The sequence below is a fragment of the Epinephelus fuscoguttatus genome, linkage group LG10 (genome assembly GCF_011397635.1).
Source record: "Epinephelus fuscoguttatus linkage group LG10, E.fuscoguttatus.final_Chr_v1".
Lineage (NCBI taxonomy): Eukaryota > Metazoa > Chordata > Actinopteri > Perciformes > Serranidae > Epinephelus > Epinephelus fuscoguttatus.
The window spans coordinates 22,670,708-22,688,775 of NC_064761.1; the positions used below are offsets into that span (position 1 = coordinate 22,670,708).

Here is an 18,068-nt window from a genome sequence, read left to right on the forward strand (position 1 = left end):
ATCTACCCCATCAGATCCTCAGTGGCACTCAGCAGGTCCATTTTTGATGAGGTAGGAGATTGGGGTCACATCCTTTCTACCACTGGACATGCTTTTCTATGGTGCTCATAACATGCACACCACCATCACTCCTGGATTGTTGTGTGTGGAGCATGGAGATGCTTGGTGCAAGGTGAGACTGATAGAAATGGTCTGGAGGTGTGCAGCCTCAGTGCTCTAGGCATTCTTTGACATTTTGGGTGGCTTTGGCACATCCCACCCACAAGTTGCCATTACCTTCTCGAACACCTCCATCTGTGTTCTGTCATTTTCCTCAGGGTGATGTAGGTGCTTAATGTATCGAGGAAAGGCCAGTTAGGTCCAGCAGGCGCAGACTGATGGTACAGTCGTCTGGAAAACTTGCTGCAGGGCTATCAAGTCTTCTTCTCCCCATGTCTGGAGCACCTTCATAAAAAGTGTGATGTACTGGGTTTCCTGCAGCGAGTCGCAATGCTCTTGAGCCACATGATATTAATGGCTGCCAGTCCATCTCCTGTGACTGCCTGTACTGACAGATCCTTCTTCTTTCTGGGGCTGCAGAAGTACACAAGACAAAGGGAGACAGTCGCATTTGCCAGCATGGTAATTACTACTTTTCAGCCAGGAGATCCAGCCTCATGTATAGGAGAAAAACAGGCAACTGCTGTTCCCCTCACCAGGAGAAATGACATAGAAGAAGAATACAGGAAATTCAAACCATAAGATGTGAAGCTCAGTTCAGTACTAATGCACATATATATATATATATATATATATATATATATATATATATATATATATATATATATGCCTTTCACAGTCTCACTGTGAAAGGCACATAGCTCATGCCATTACCATATTGACATCCCAGTAATTATACTAGTACATGTGGGCAGAATTCTGAATGTAAAAGGTTTGAATTGGTGATATGGAGAGGATGAAGGTGAGGGAGAATGACAGAGAGACAGCATGTACGAGAAAAGTAAGTGATATATCAAGTACACAATATTGTTGTCCTGTATGAAACCTTGTGAAAATGGTGTGTGTGTGTGTGTGTGTGTGTGTGTGTGTGTGTGTGTGTGTGTATGTGTGTCGTATGTATGTGTGTGATAGTAAGCAGCTTGAGGAGAGAGCGACAGACCAGGAGGAGAGTGGACTGAGAGAGCAGCACATTGTACCGACTCCACTCAAGACACCGATCTGTGTTTACACCAGGGAATAACAAGGGAGCACACCAGAGGTAAGAAGATTTATGCTCTTTGGAAAGCAGGGAAAAGTCATTGTAACTGTCTGTTATAGAAATCACTCCATGTTTTAGAGGATCCTGATGTGTAGCACAATGAAATCAACCAATTTATTCTTTTGTAATTTAGCCTTTTTTAAACTCTCTTTTTCATGGCTAGAATTGTTTTAACAATGTTATTGAAATGAACATGCAGTGACTTACTTAACAGCTATGTTCTACTTTATGTGGATACTGATTATAATAACATTCTATTGTAACGTTGCATCGACATATAACTATATATATTTATGTTTTACATCAGGGACAGTGCACATTCAATGACATTTAAGTATTTGTGTGGGAAACCAACAAAGTAAAATTTGCTTAGGGGACATCACAGAATCTAATTTGTGTCTAGTAGGTCATCTTCATATAACAAAGTGGTGTGTGTATGTTAAAGCCACTGCCAAGTTCAGGATAACAGGATTGGGGGGGAAAAAATCCATTGAGGTAAAACCCCTAAAATTTTATTAGAGTGCAGGATCTAGACAAGAATGAAGGGAAAAATGGATCTCTGTTAAAAATTGCAATGTTATTTGATTCTACCTTTCTAAGTGCAAACTCACTCAGTGTCCTGGTGGCGCATTCAGCCAAAAAAACAAACAAACATACGATGTAAATACATATTCTTAGTTTCAACACAAATGCCTTTTGTAGTATGTCAATGCTCTCCAAGACTCTTTTTCCTCCTTCTGCTTTTAAGTTTACTACAACAGAAAATCTTAATAAATAAGCATATCTGAGCAAAGAAGAAAATGTCAGTGACAGAAAGCCCTCATCTTAGGAGGCATAATTGTTAAGAGGCATTACAAATCTCAGCTGAAGTCATTAAAGGTGCAACGTGCTCATAGTCTGCAACGTCAGTGCCTCAAGTGATGAGAATGATTGCAGTGTTATTAAAGTGAAAGCTTAAAATGACTTATGAGCAAAGAGAAGCACCTGAGAAAATCCACGTTCAAGTTGTGCACATTTCCTTCAGACTACACTTAACTGCAAAGAAACACAAGCGAGTGAAAGTAAGCACTAAAACACATTTACTCCCACAAAGTCATTTTTGACTCCCATAGCACGCAGTGTCATCTTGATTTTGACGCAAAAGATGGTTGTTATTTTGGTATGTGATGTGGATTATTCATGGCGTCATTCTGAAGAAAGAGAAAAAACACTCCAGGGACGAGAACTGTGGCAGGCTGGGCATCACTTTCTCCATCTCTTGTTGTATTTTTCAACGGTCAGCCATTTGCCACATTACTTCCTTGGCTTCCAGGAGAACAGAAAGATGTCTTGCCCTCTGTTCACAGTGATGGATATTTTCTTCTGATATGAGGGGGTTAACAGTTGTTGACTAGATATAGATGTGGAGCGGGAGTGAAAGCTGCTGTCACGTATGCTGCTAAGTTTGTAGTTACCCAAGCGCCAAAGCTGTCTCTCATCACTGGATTGGCGTACTGTACTGTTTGCAATTGGCTGTAAACTCTAAGGACTTGCAAAGACAAAGTCACTTTTAAAGTCCTGCATTTTACAGCATTTACTTCAAGTGAAAGCTGCTGTGTACCTGAAAAAAAGCTGTTGTGTGCTTACAGCAATAAAGGGGTATTGCATGTAGTTATTTGAAACAGAGTTTGCGCCGCGCATGTAAGTGCTGTAGCTCCCCACTGCCTTTGAATCATTACATTTTACAGCAGAGAAATTCCCCACTGGTAATCAATAAATCATAATCTACCACACAACCCGGGAGATTTTGTCTGTGGCCAACGGGCAGTCAAACACAATGGTGTGAAATCCTTTTTCAGCCAGCCACCCTGGAACAAGTCATGACTGTCAGGTGGGCACGGCAGTTAACTAACTTTGGAAGCATCAAAACACATGCTTTAATGGATGACTGTTTGAAATGACTGAGGGCGTATCTAATCATTTACAGTTTAGCACTTTGTTGTTTAGATTGCATTTGAAAATAAATTACTACATGTCTTTTGCGTGAAAATAAGACTAAGTCAAAACCACAATATTAGCAATATGACTTGCAGAATGCTCATTAGGAAGATGTGTTGTCCGTAAACACATCACATCCACTGTCGATAATGTATCCTGCAGGTCTGAAATATTCATAACAGTAGCAGATGTATTTTTCATAAAGCAAACTATGTTATTTTTTGAAATATGCTCTGAACAGTGAGCTCCTGCATCCTACTCTTCAAGCTTGTCTCTGAGTTTTAAATCTAAAATAGATGCGAGTATAATTTTAAAAGATGTTCTGCCTCTTGGGGCTATAGTATGAAAATCCTATTGACTAAATAAGTAATTCATGGCACAGTAATGGCTGCACTCTAAAGCCACAGGGAAATGGTGTATGGAGTGCTATTCACTGTAATGCAGTAGATGTACACGGACAACATGCCTAACCACTGATTCTTCTTCTGTCTGGGCACAAAGGCATCCTCATGAAATAGACCGCTGACTTATTTATGTAAATGTATGGAAAAACCATTGTTGTGTTTTCCCGCTTGTCATCAACAGTCATTCATTAAACTGGCAGGAAAATGTTTTCCTGTCTTTCTCATTATCCAGTTCATGTTACATTTGACCTCCAAGTTAGACATTTATATTCAGCTAATTGACCAATTTTATTCCTCCTTTGTCAGCTCAAGTCTTTCAAAAGCCAAAGCAGTTCCTCTGTATGCATAATTATATGTCCTTTATGTTATGAATTTACAAACCAAGGTTGCAGTTTGAGCACCAGACTGGCACAACAAATCTGGACAGGCTAGTGAAAGACCAGTGCAGGCATGCCCTTATTATCAAGATTAAGGTGGCCTAGAAGGAACAGTTTAACATTTTTCGGAGTTTTCGAGTGAAATGAAAAGATTACTACCACTATCATGTCTGTGCTGTAAATTTGGGGCTATTGAGTGCCCCAGGAATGAGTCCTGAAACCCGGAAATGACTTAGCATTTTATCCCTCCTGGTTCCCTCATCTCAAAGTTTGGGCCCTATTTAGATGGTCTAAAGCGGACGGCGGAGGGCGCATAATCCATGTCGCAAGTGTCATTGCTATTTAGATGCAGGCGCAGTTGTCATTTTCACGCCCTGCGCCCTCGTTGTCTAACTAGCAAATGAACTTGCGCTTCTCTGGGTGTATTGGTCTATAAATGAGGAGTGGTCAGTCATGGCGCGTTGCTAGTTAGATGACGTAAAAAGCAAATGCGCCAGTGACCAACAAAAACCTGGTCTAAAGTCAATGGCGCAGTATTTCGCTTTTAAACAAGTTAGTAATATGCGTCTCTAGGCGGGTGCACAACGCGCATGCACTCTGCTCAGACACACACGGAGCAGCCACACATATGTAAAAGATAACAAATAAAAATATGATTACAATGTGAAAGGTTATTATTGTGCACATTAAAATATTTATCAGAAACACGTCTTAATGGTCAATCATTAATCAGAATGATCTAATCGCAGTAATAATGATCATCATAATTTGTAATAATGACAAATGAAATTTTGAAATTATCGACCAATCAGTCATTTTTTTGATTGAAAACCAAAGCCCACACATTGCATTTATTTTAACATGTTATACTAGGCTACATTATATTATATTATTATATTGTTATCTGAGTGTAGAGAGGACACACATGCAAATAAGAGGCAGAACACAGCTCTAGGAAACATGTGAAAACAATTAACAAACGTGGGCGGGGGAGAAAACGCTGAACAGGTGTGTTCTGTTATATGATGAAAAAAGGTTTGAATAATATTCCACAGATATTTAGTAAGATCTTTCTTGTATTAGTGATCCCACGCCTGCCTTACCTCGGGGAGCTTGGGTGCTTGTTTGCTGTCCCCGTAGATCTGGTTCTGACGGGCCTTCACCTCCCGCATGAGAAGATCCGTCTCCTCCTCAAAACGCTCACTCTTTTCAGTTGGTAGGTCTGCCATCTAACTAGTTCTCTGCCATGCGCTCCAATCACGCCTCTTTTAAAGGGAATGAGAGGTGACACTGTGATTGGCTTATTGAATGATACGCCCAAAACACACCCATTACTAATTCACAGAGTAAGTCCAACCCTTTTAGACTCTCCGCCATGGCACACAGTCTAAAAATGCGCTGTCTAACTAGCAAGTGATTGGGACACACCCATGCGCCGCACACCTGGCGTTTCGTGTTTTAGACCATCTAAATAGGACCCTTTATTTCTAATTCTAAAGGGTTTTTGGTCAGATGCCCAAAGTAAGTTCTGTGGCTAACACAAACTTTATAGGCATTCATGTTTTGTTCTACAACATAAAATACATCAGTAAATACCTGACTTGTGAATTTTGAAGCTTTTATGTATCTTAAAAAAGCCAGTTGCTAACAAGTGGCTCAATGAGGCTACAGAATGTCACCACCTCGAACCCGACTTTACAGCCTCGTTGTGGTGGCAGCCTTTAGTCATGTGTCTGCGGTGTAGTTCGTTCAAAGCCTAATGTTAGCTTTTTACTTCTGGCAAATGTAATTAGGCTTCAAAAATCATGAAATTGGTGTTCATTAGCAAGATTATCTTGTTGAACAAAACATGTAAGTATCATGAACTGTTGTTTACCACAGGTTATTATCAGCAATAATCCAAAATCCAATGGAAAACTCTCAGGATGACACTAACTTCCATGTCAGCCTACAGAAAAACATTATCCCTGGAGCACTCTAGGTGATTAGCTTAGCTTAGCTTAGCTTAGCTTAGCACAAAGACCAGAGAGAGGGTTACAGGCAGCCTGGTTTCTGTCTAAATGTGACAAAATCCACGTACTGTAAATAACATGTTGTATCTCATGTGTTTAATATACATGACCAAAGTGTACATACAACAGTTCTACAATTTGATTTTGCCGAATAATATCTTGGTTGGAAATGGTATCTCCCTGGAGGATCTGCTGGTTGAGAAGAAAAAGTCTGACACACCTATCTATCACTTTAAGCAAGTCACAGTACAGCTGCTAAGGTGCAAACAGATCAGACTTTGTGGTGGGCAACTTCCAGATGTAAACGTGTGTAAATGTGTTTGCACAGCACAGACACTCTGCTCCAGATGAGTAATGAACTGAATTATAAAGAAGAAGAATCTAGTTCCTCACAGGATGTGACACAACATACAAAATACTGTTATACCTACAGTCCTGGGCCACTTTGCTCTCATGGAAGTGCTCTGAGTACACGATGTACAGTTAATAGAATGGAGCTTCCTACTAGAAAAAAAAAAACTCAGTTCAGCATCAGTGCCATTCATAAGGTACTGACTCACGCAAGAGGAAGAGCCCACTGCTCATTTCCACCCACTGAGTGTTAGAGGGTCAAGGTGATCGAATGACGGTTATCACAAAAGACCAGTTATTGGAGTCTGTATAACTGCAATGATCCCATTCACGTGTGCTACTGTCAGTGAAACATTTCCACTGACTGGACAGTTAAAAAAAAATGCTAAAACAAGTGATTCTGTATTTTTAAGTGTCAGAAAATTTGCTGCAAAAAACAAAAATAACAACAAATTGATCCTATGTACATTAAATTTGCTCATTTCTCTGTGTCGTAGACCCCATTGTTGCCCAAATACTACATGCACAGCTGTTTTAGGAAATTACTGACCCCCTTTTTTAAAAATAGAACTGTGTATTTGAAATCTGTTTTAAACATGCATTAACCAATCTTTTTGTCTGGCCACTTGGGAGCATGCAACAAGCTGTATGTCAGACACTGACATAGAACTAAGTTTGCATTAATTTGGATTCTTGTTTCAGGCAAATGTAGTAAGTCCAATATTTTCTCCCCTCTAAGCTCTGTTTTGGTCTCCACCAACTTAAGAAAAAACTAGAAAGGATCTTGCAATGGAATCACCCCGGCTGCTATACAGTAGTCTTCAACTTTAAGTAAAGTAGGGGCGCCAATGGCCCCTTCCCTGTTTCTTGCCCCTTTACTTTGGGCACCCTTGCTCAGATCACAACCATCTTTGAACTCCACCTTTGTTGTCTTCATGTGTGTCACCTGGACCACACTTTTCCATCATGACACACACACACACAAACACACACACACACACACACACACACACACACACACACACACACACACACACACACACACAGATTCACAAGGTGAAAACAATACCAGCCTTCACAATCTTATATCGGCTGGTGAATTTATAAAATGAGAAGTGTGCGGTGCTTGGTTTTTGCATGAACTGTTCTCAACATAGCAGCCGGGTCAGAAAGTTTCTCATTTCACAGGTAAACAGTACACTAAAATATGCTTCTAAAAACATTTGAGATGGCGAAAAGGTAATGCAGTAACAGAATTTTAATTCATATTTGACATAGTTTGACAGTTCACAAGCAGTGGTTGACATGATTGACATTCTCATTGTTTTTGTTGCATATAAATGCCATTAGAAGCATTACAAGGAGAACCAGGAACTTGATTTATTTCACAAACTATCTGTCTAATGCACTACTGTGTGGATGTAGTGACAATTTCAGCATATATGAAGACGCAAGCTTTCAAGCTTTAAAGCTGTAACTTTAAACTTAATGATTTCATACATTGATAATACAAGAATATTTAGTGTATTTTAAAGAGTAGCAGCCGGCGTCAACAAGATTTTCTCTGATGGTTACGTTGCCATAAGTTTCGAGAAAATTCTAAAGTGTTTGTGTTTGAAGAACCAAGACTTTGAGTTCTACTACAAGGGCAGGAAACAGATGGCAATTCAAGCTCATTCAATCAATCAGTCTTCTGTTCATAGTAGCCAATTCAAAACTCATTAGCAGAAACAGTGGTCAGGAAACATGATGATGATGAAAGCTGAATGTCAAGATGTGAAACAACTCCTCATTTGTGCTGACATACGTACATTCACAGTATTCAACAAAACTATGATCCCTGTTAAACTATGATTATACATCTATGTTGTATAGATGTCATCACTTTTATCTTTACTTCAATTGTGTTCAAAACTTTAGCTCTAAAATGGCAGTTACTATGATGTCTGTTTGATCTGTTTTTTCTTAGAGACTCTGACGACTGCAGCAGGATGTCAGCTTACAACTGCTCTTTTGATCTAACAGCTGAAAAAGGCAGTTGGCTTTGTCCTCCGGAGGAAAAGTGTGTCAATCTGACCTCTGTGGTAAACGGAAGCCACATCAATCTGGATGACGCATGTCTAACAGAGGAAGGGTACCTGGAGAAATATCTGGGGCCTCGTCGATCAACTGTGTTCCTCCCCATCTGCCTCATCTACCTGGTCATCTTCCTGGTAGGTGTGGTGGGGAATGTGTTGACGTGCACTGTAATTGCACGCAACAAAGTGATGTGGACGCCAACAAACTACTACCTGTTCAGCCTGGCGGTGTCAGACCTGCTGGTGCTGCTGCTCGGCATGCCGTTAGAGCTGTATGAGCTATGGCAGAACTACCCCTTCCTCCTGGGGAAGGGCGGCTGCTACTTTAAAACATTCCTATTTGAGACTGTTTGCTTGGCGTCTATCCTCAACGTTACAGCGCTGAGTGTGGAGCGTTACATCGCTGTGGTGCACCCGCTTCGTGCAAAGTACGTCGTAACGCGCACCCATGCCAAGCGGGTCATCCTTACAGTGTGGGGTGTGTCTGTATTGTGTGCTTTGCCAAACACAAGTCTGCATGGGATCGACGTCCTTCACAGTCGCCTCAGTGGCCCCGATGGGAACATTACTGTTGAGATCCCTGACTCAGCGATCTGTACATTGGTGAAACCACGCTGGATGTACAACCTGACCATCCAGGTGACCACCTTGCTATTTTTCATGCTGCCCATGCTCACCATCAGCGCCCTCTACATGCTCATCGGGCTGCAGCTGAAGCAGGAGAAGATGCGTCACACACTGGAGGCGAAGACGGGCTTTGGACAGGACAGCTTCTGTAACATCCGAACACAGCAGCAGAAAGCACGTCGCCGGCAGGTCACCAAAATGTTGTGTGAGTATCAAACAAGTCTTGCCTTAAATCTTACCTAAAGTTTTGTACGTAACTCACCTGTACGCAAATCTGTTCACGGGACAGTTAGAGCAAGACAGTTGAGTTTTTAGGCCAATACCAGTATTTGAGAGTCTTTAACAATCAGATAAGCAACTTTTTTTTGTAATATAAGAGGTGTCATTTTGGTAGATTAGAAAGGGCTAGTGTGCATCACATGGCATTGCACTCCCAAGCAGCTACCTCAAGGACTGAAAAATGAAGCCAACGTGGAAGTGCTAGAAACTGCAGTTCTCTGAATGGCCACTTGAGGCTGGCTCCAGAAGTGAGTTAATCCCCATAGACCCCCATGTTAAAATGCCCAACTTTATAGCAGAAATAAACATGTTTACAGCCTGTTACAAAAAACAAAAAAATTACAGTTGGTCTCTATAGGTAATTTCGCATTTTTAATTATATGGGGGATGAATTTCATACACTTTACTCATTTACTATTTATTAATGCCTGATTATGGGTGGGGTCACTTTAAATGACAAACAAGTTGCAAAGCATCATCACAGTCCATGAGTCAGACCCCTCACTCCTGCACAGCTTCACCCTCACATCCAACCGTGTGTCACTTCTGGCTCCAAAAACCAAGATGGCAACAGCCAAAATGCTGAACTCGAGGCTTCAGAGTGGAAGTCCACAAACCAGTGCGTGATGTCACAGTAGCTACGTCCATTATTTTTACAGTCTATGTGCACTGCCAAATGAGGCCACTGTTCCAAAATCATCTCACAGCCCAGAGCTGTTCCTGGAGGCTTGCTGCGTATACTCAAAATAGGAACCACCACCTAACTAGCTATAGGTATGCAAAGTAGCCAGAACTAAAAAAATGAAGCCAACTGTGTGATTAAAACATAATAGTACAAACTTAAGTTTACAATATATTGGATTGAAATGTACCATCTTGTGTGCACATATTTTGTCAGTATAGTAATGTTAAGATGTTCTGGTTTCACGTATTTCCACTAGTCGGTGCTGCTCGGGCAGCTGGTAGTTCTTCTGGTTGGGAAAAAAGAGAGGAGGAGAGTATAGCTTGGAGGGGGCATTGAGCAGGTGAAATGGCTGACTGATGTGTGTTCAGACTTCACCCAGAGCAGGTTGGACTGTTCTATTCCTTCACACACACCCACGGCGCTTACAATGAAAAGATGGCGATGGCCGTAATGCGGAACTTAAAGCTTCAAAATGGGATCCCACAAACCAATGGGTGACGTTACGGTAGCTACGTCCAATATTTTTTTGGTCTATGGAGCATGCGCATTACATGCTGTGTGTGGGGCACCAGTGCAGGAGCGGTCACCAAAACAACTCAGTCAATCGTAATCATATGTATTGCATTAACTCTCCCAGATCAGGCCCTTTCACACACTTCATGGTTTGAGCTGCACTCGTCACTGGGTTCGTCACTGGGTTCGGGTTTTTAAAACAGCCAGTTGGTTCTGCTGAGTGAAGTTCTCTGAAACTCAAGCTCATTAAAACATACCTGCATTCAGCAATGGGACAGAAACATCTTTGTGGTCTTGCTATCATCACTATCAATGCAGGGCTCACTCAGACGCAGCAGTAACACTTAGGGCATCTAAATGGCCAGCAGCAGCCCTGGGTGGAGTCATCGGTTTGCATTTATTTGCTATGAGAAATGGAAAATCCTTCACATAGAGCATCATAGGGAGGCCAGTGCAGCAAGAACCAATCTGGCCATGTGGAGAGCAAAGTTCAGATAAATGTAGTACTTAAACAGTACAGTACAGTACTTAAACGCTTAATCAGTCAATCACTTTGTTTGGAGAAAAGTAATGGTGAAACATTTTGAGAGTTAGCTTTATTCACATATATAAGCATTTATTGCTTAAATGAGGCTACTGCATCAATTTGTATTTTATGGAATAATCAGATATTTCAAAGTGAACATTATGTAGATATTTTCTGTGCAAACACTGATACGCCGTTGAGTGTGCAATTACATTTCCAAGCAACATATTTTACTGATGCTTAAAATTTGTGCATGAATAAATATGATGAAAGGTGGCATCAAACATGCTGATCATAGTATCCAGTTTCTTTCATATAAAACACAGACACCCTCAGATCTAACAGGCTTAGACCTCAATGATGTTGCCCTCACTTGATTTTATAACTGTCAAAGGTGGAGGTGAAGCAAATATAGAGGTGAATGTCTTTCATGGTGCATAAGGATGAGCTGTGTAAAGGGATAAATCTATACCTTATCTTAATTTAATGCTCTGACCTTGGTTTATATGCTCCCAGATGCCTGGTTGGTTGCAGAGGCGCAGATATTGAGATCGAATATTCAGTCATTTACTCAACATTTTTGTTTTCTCCTTAGAGATTTCTCCTCACATCTATATCGGGCAATGTCTCGTCAAGAAAGTGCAAGATTTAGAGTCATGTTCTCTACCTTTAAAAAGGTCAGAGTAATCTATGAAGATTGTCATCAATATGGCAAAATGGCTGGAAACGTAAAGGTCAGAAAAACGCAGAGAAGGTAGACAATTCAAATACCAAGAGGTAATAATTACATTTGATGATGACACTATAAACAGAGCCAGCTGCTGTTAAACCACAGGAAATTAGGTCCATAAAAATGTACTGTCGAATACTGTAACATCTTATACATTTCCTAAAATAATCATTTGGATGCACTATACCACAGAATATTCTTAAAACAGGAAATCACTTGTGATTAAATGATTTAGAGTAGAGCTTGATTTAGAAAAAGCATGGTCTACTTCTTGCCTAAATATCAAAATTGCTCTTGGTTATGAACATGAGTTAAACCCAAGCGCAGGGCACAGACTGAATAATCATATAAAGGAGGTTTTTAGCCACAAGAGATGAGGACATGGAACAGATGGTGAGGAATGGGAATCCAGGGGTCTACTGGGAGGAATGGAGGTGGCTGAGATTAAGCTGGCATGGGCAGGCAACGAGGGGAAGTGTGGAGAGCAGGTGTAACGGGCAGACAAGTGAATGGTGATCCTTAGATAAAACAGATTAGTGACATGAAAAAACCTGAGGAAGCAAACACTTGGCATGAATATGTTTGCTGCCACATGACATGTAGCTCAGAGGCTGAACAACAATCTGGCGATGAGTGGTTGGAGAGCTGCAGTAGATATACTGCATACTCCATGGACAGGTGAGTGTGGTGAGCAGAGCCAGTGGCCAGAGAGAGAACATGTCCACACCAGCACACACAGACATTACAAAACAATTTCAGTAAGCAGTTTAATAGATTTTCCACATCTCCAAAACAGCTGCCATAATTCTTTTGTTTTATAACTGGAAGACGACACCCCAGTGTGTGCTGTGTTTGTCCAAATAGGTACAGGGCAGGGATCATGTTCACATCTATTAGATGGGGATATAGCTCCAGAAATAATCTAACACCCTCAATGGATTTGTGATTGCAAAAATGAAGGCTACATCAACAATTCTCTCTTTATATGCAAGCTTTCAATTTTGTCCAGTCCCTACTCAAAATACCGCAAAAATGGATAATGGATAAGTTGTAAGGATAACTCCCTTTTGTTTGTAGTTACTGCCATTTTAGAAATGAATTATTCACAGCTGTAACAGGTTTTGTTTGAATAAACACCAACTCTCGACTTTGTCTAACTGCTTTGGTAATGTAAGTGCATCAACATTCGTTTGAGATGACTGCTGAATTTGGCATTCATCCCTAACAAGCTGTAGTAATTAAGATGCACAGCTAAGTCGGCCATTTAATTAGACTACTCTCCTTGTCCCAGTATACAAGCATAGGGGAGGAATCAATTTATTGACTGAAGTATGTCCCACTGTGGTACGATAGGTAGTGATATGCCCCCTTTCATCTCATTAGTACTGGAGTACCTTTTTCAGGTTGACCTTTTAGGTCACAGACCAAACAGTCAACAAACAAGTTAGCCACAGCTAACTGGTACAATGATGGACAACTTTACAGCTCTGTCCATGTCATCCTTCCAAAAATGTACGGCTCTGGATGTACCCTTTGCCATGTTGTTACCAGCTTCTTCTTCTGTTGCGCGTTTAATGACATGCGACTTCTGGGTCAAGGCCTGGGGGGCGCAGAGCACCTAGGCCAGTCTGGGTCCAATTGACTGTATACATACAGCGACTCATATTATTTGACTTTAAGAAGTTTGACTTTGTATGATTTCGGTCAGAATTACGTGTTTACATGTATTTTACAAGTCCGGTTTTAGTCAGACCAACATAATAAATGGATTATCTCTGATGTCATGTGAACACACTGAGAAACACACAGAAAAAAAAGAGGTGTGACAGGCATGGCATGTAAGACAACAGTGTCGGCCTCTAGTGTGACATATATCATACGCCTTGGCAGAGCTTTCTAAACAACAACCAAGGCACTAATGTGTCAGTTAGAATCATTTACCGTCTGTTATATGGCAGCTGATCTCATCCTCTGCTCAGAGGTAAGGAGCTCCAGGACCTGTGGAATAATGGACATTTATCATCACTTTTCCTCTTCTCTGAGTTAGCCGCTAACCGCTAATAACTACTTTTTTAATCTCCTGCGGTGGGTCGCACGCATAATATGTTGTCACAACGTCCCACAGACTTTCCTGTTTTTATAGACACTGTTTCAGCACTGTTACTACCTCCTGTGGCGGATTAAAGGCGAGACCACTCTGTCCCCCTATTCCGTGATTGTACCTTATATACAGCAATGCAACACAGCATAGTGGATTGATAAAAGGGGATATAGACTGTAGTGGTGCCTCACAGACAGCCTGTCACTCAGTCGACCCCGCCTTATGCCTAACTTTAAGCCTTAAGAAAATATATACAGTTGAATTATATGAAAATATCACCCCCTGTGTAGTTGTCATGAATGTTGAAATCAGCTATAGAGACTGAAACTGTTTTTTGTACCAGGCTGTCAGCATGTTTATTTCCGCTGTAAAGTTGGGCATTTTAACATGGGTCTCTATGGGAGTTGATTCGCTTCAGAAGCCAGCCTCAAGTGGCTGCTCAAGGAACTGCAGTTTTTGGCACTTGTCATTGGCTTCATTTTTCAGCCTTGGAGGTTGTCGCTTGTGTAAAACATTGAAGGAGATTGCAGGAAGCAGTATATGGCCTGTCTCGACATTAGTTTTAAATCAAAGGTAATGTGCCCAGAATAATTCTCTGTATCACACATCCCCTCGAGGGACAATTTAATTGAGAGCACAGACAGCATTTTGGTCACATCGATAAATGCACTGCTCATAAATCTCCTCTACCCATGTCTCCTCTTTCTCCTTCTCTCTCTCTCTTTTGCTGTTTTTCCAGTTGTTTTAGTGGTGGTTTTTGGGATCTGCTGGGCCCCATTTCACACAGACCGCCTCATGTGGAGTTTCATCAATGACTGGACTGACAGCCACCGGGAAATTTTCCAGTATGTGCACATTATCTCTGGAGTGTTTTTCTACCTCAGCTCAGCGGTCAATCCCATCCTGTACAACCTCATGTCCACACGTTTTAGAGAAATGTTCAAGGAGGTCATGTGCCATCGGCCACATCACATCACGCCCAGAAAACATTCGCTCAGTGTCACGCGGGTGACACTCCGCAGCACACTGAGTGATGCGCCACTTGGCAACGGAGCCGCTGTTGTTGAAGCCGAGGCAGAAGATGGAGACGCGCGGATGAAAGACGAGACCACTTTTACGTGTTAAACACAACTTAAAGAGGAAAATGGCAATGTGTTTGGAAAGACTGTCCCGTTCTGAGCCACTCCATCCGTCAACTATCATCATCATCCACTTTGAACAGGTGCATCAGCGAAAAAGTGTTCGGATTATGCTGCTTTTAAAAACTTCATCCATAACTCACCAACTCACATACTGAAGTTAAATTCCAGACCTTTTTAAACGCTTTTACACTATAATGTCATCTCAAGTTTGCCAACAAAAATAACTTGTTCACTGTATAAAAGCCAAATGAAATGAAAAGTCGTGTTTCTTAGCAATTCAGTTTCAGCAAAACCATTTACAGAATGAGGTGGATCATTGAATACATAAGTCAGTCCAAGCCAGAGAGAGTTTCGTCACTTTTTATATACATGTATTATAAATACAGTAAGTAAATGTGAAACACGATACCGTAAAGTAACAATGAAGTGTATAAAAGTATAAAAATGGTGATGGATGGATATAAGATAATACACACTGAATGTTCTGTTTTGTTTATGATAATGCTGTTGTATTTGTATATGATTTAAGAGGAAAGCTACGTTTTATGTATAGTGTATTTATATGAAATCATTTGTGTTATACATGTCAAAGTTTCTTATCACTTGTAACGACTTTTAACATGGAAATGATGTTGTATGTATCTATTTTATGATCATTTTTAGCTAATGTAAAGTGTCTTTGAGTACTATGAAACATATTAAATATATTACTATTGTTCTATAAGGATAGCCTATATAATGTATTCATGTTCAGATAACAAAAATGCTTGTCAGCCTTGTGTACTATTTTCACTAGTGTTTACATGTGAAAGTAATTTATGCCAAATGTCTTAAAGGAGATGTCTGGTATTTTGCACTTTGAGACACATTTCTGGGTTGTTTATGATAAAATATAGTGGCTAAGACCAAAATAGTGACGATTGCTAATTTTTGGAGAATTTGGCTTTCCCTGCCTGGCTTAACACTGCTGCCTATGGCCATGTGTGAACCTGTCCCTAAAACCACCCTAAATGTTTGTTTTCAAAGCCATGAAACTCACCGAGTGGTCAGTGGTGTTTGCTGATGTTTTGACATAAAAATCGTAGCAAACTGTGGTTTCCATCCTCGTTTTCGTGATTCATCTCGATTGTGGGACTATTTTTCCAGCTGCCTCACACCCGTGTGTAAACTTCCGCTTGATTGTTTGTTTGACCCTGGAGCGTTATACACTCCAGCCCACTTGATGGCAATAATGCTCCTTTACGTGGGTGTCGCCAACCGGCAGGAAACCATTGCAATGTAATGGGACGCAGAGAAGAAGCAGAAGAAGAAGGTTGGCGTTGTGTTTCAAAGGCATCGTACTGTGATGGTTGTTTACAAGCGAGTAATCCATTGTGCAGTTGTTTAAATTTATTACAAAATTTTTTCGTTCGTTCTCGTTCTTCCTCCAGGAGCGCACACAGCACTGTCGAGCCTGAACTTTCGCTGAGCTAAAAGACTACAGTGACTACAACCTTGTCATAAACAACCCCCCCAAGCCAGGCATGGGAAAGCCAAATTCTCCGAAAATGAGCAATCGTCACCATTTTGGTCCTTAACACGCTATTTCATCATAAACAATCCAGAAATGGGGCTCAAAGTGCAAAATACTGGACTTCTCCTTTAATGTTTTATATTGTTCCAAGTAAACTTTGTGCTAAGATGTTACCTACCGCTATGAAAAAAATATGAGATAAAACTAATTTCTAATAAAGCAGCTTTGGTGCTTTTTGTTGTTACAAACCTGTTGCTGTGCAAAAAATATATACTTGTTTTTCCAGCCAAAAATCAATATGTCTAGATTACATTGAGTTTTGTATGACGTGGGAAATGATGCCCATTCACAAGTATGACTATTATGACCTTTAATATGATGGACTACACTTTTCAGGCTCACCAGAAGTACTTTATTGGCAAACTATTGTCAGTTCACCAAAAAGGTCTGTCCTGATTTACTGATTGACAGTTTAGATCTACTGTAGCATTACTAACGCTCTACAAAGACTGGCATAAGCCCATTACCCCCACCCTCCTTAGGGAAGGCTTTATGGCACATCATGTCTTCTCTACAGGGCACCCTGTAGGGTGCTGCCAGAATGAGTTACCATTTTAACTCTCCCAGTTCCCTCATCTCGAAGTTAATGTTTTTTTTCGAATGGGTTTTTGGATTAGATGCCTGAAATATGGTCTGTAGTTAACACAAGTTTAAGAGACTTTTGTTTGCCACAGAGTTTATTTTCTGCAATAATCCAAAATCCAATGAAAAAAATCCATTGGTTTTTCTCAAGGGAACCAGAGTGATATTAACTTCCATGTTTGCTTACAAAACAAACATCATCCCTGCAACACTCCATAGAGAACACTTTATCATGTTTCCTGAACATTAACCCACTGCAGAGGTCTTGTTATCATGTTTTATCTACCATAGGGCATCTGAGAGGGAAGATTATGCTGCATTATTTTAAATCTAAAAGGTCCAGTGTGTAGGACTTAGGGGGATATCTTGGTGGAAATGAAGCATAATATAGTTAGTATGTTTTCTTTATTGTTAAATTACCTGATAATAAGAATCGTTGTGTTTCCATCCATACATACATTAGAATGAGCCATTTATATCTACATAGGGAGTGGGTCCTTGTCCATGGAGATTACCATGTTGCACCGCCCTGTTTCTACAGTAGCCAAGAACAGACAAACCAGACACTGGCTCTAGATGGGGCCATTCGTGTTTTCATGTCAAGGAAGTCATATAACCTGACATGATACCATCCTCCAAATATATCAGATTAAAAAGATCTTTGGTGCAAATGTATGTTTTCAATGTGACATTATAATTTATTATAAAAAGAAAACACAAATTCACACTCTGGATCCACCACAGTCTTTTACTTAGTTTCACTGCTGTGTTGGCAGATGAAGGATGGTTAGCTCACCTCCCAGTGCTCCCTTTAACTGCTGCAGGCTGACTTAGTAATCATCAATGTATTACT

General features: G+C 40.7%; 1 protein-coding gene across 1 annotated transcript; it reads left to right on the forward strand.

Moving 5' to 3' along the window:
* The first annotated feature begins 1,180 nt into the window (after positions 1 to 1,180).
* Positions 1,181 to 15,333, forward strand: nmur1a (neuromedin U receptor 1a). Its single transcript, XM_049587859.1, has 3 exons — positions 1,181 to 1,258; positions 8,349 to 9,289; positions 14,658 to 15,333. The coding sequence occupies exons 2-3, from the start codon at positions 8,371 to 8,373 to the stop codon at positions 15,041 to 15,043; spliced, it is 1,305 nt and encodes a 434-aa protein (XP_049443816.1). The 5' UTR covers positions 1,181 to 1,258; positions 8,349 to 8,370; the 3' UTR covers positions 15,044 to 15,333.
* The last annotated feature ends 2,735 nt before the right edge of the window (positions 15,334 to 18,068 follow it).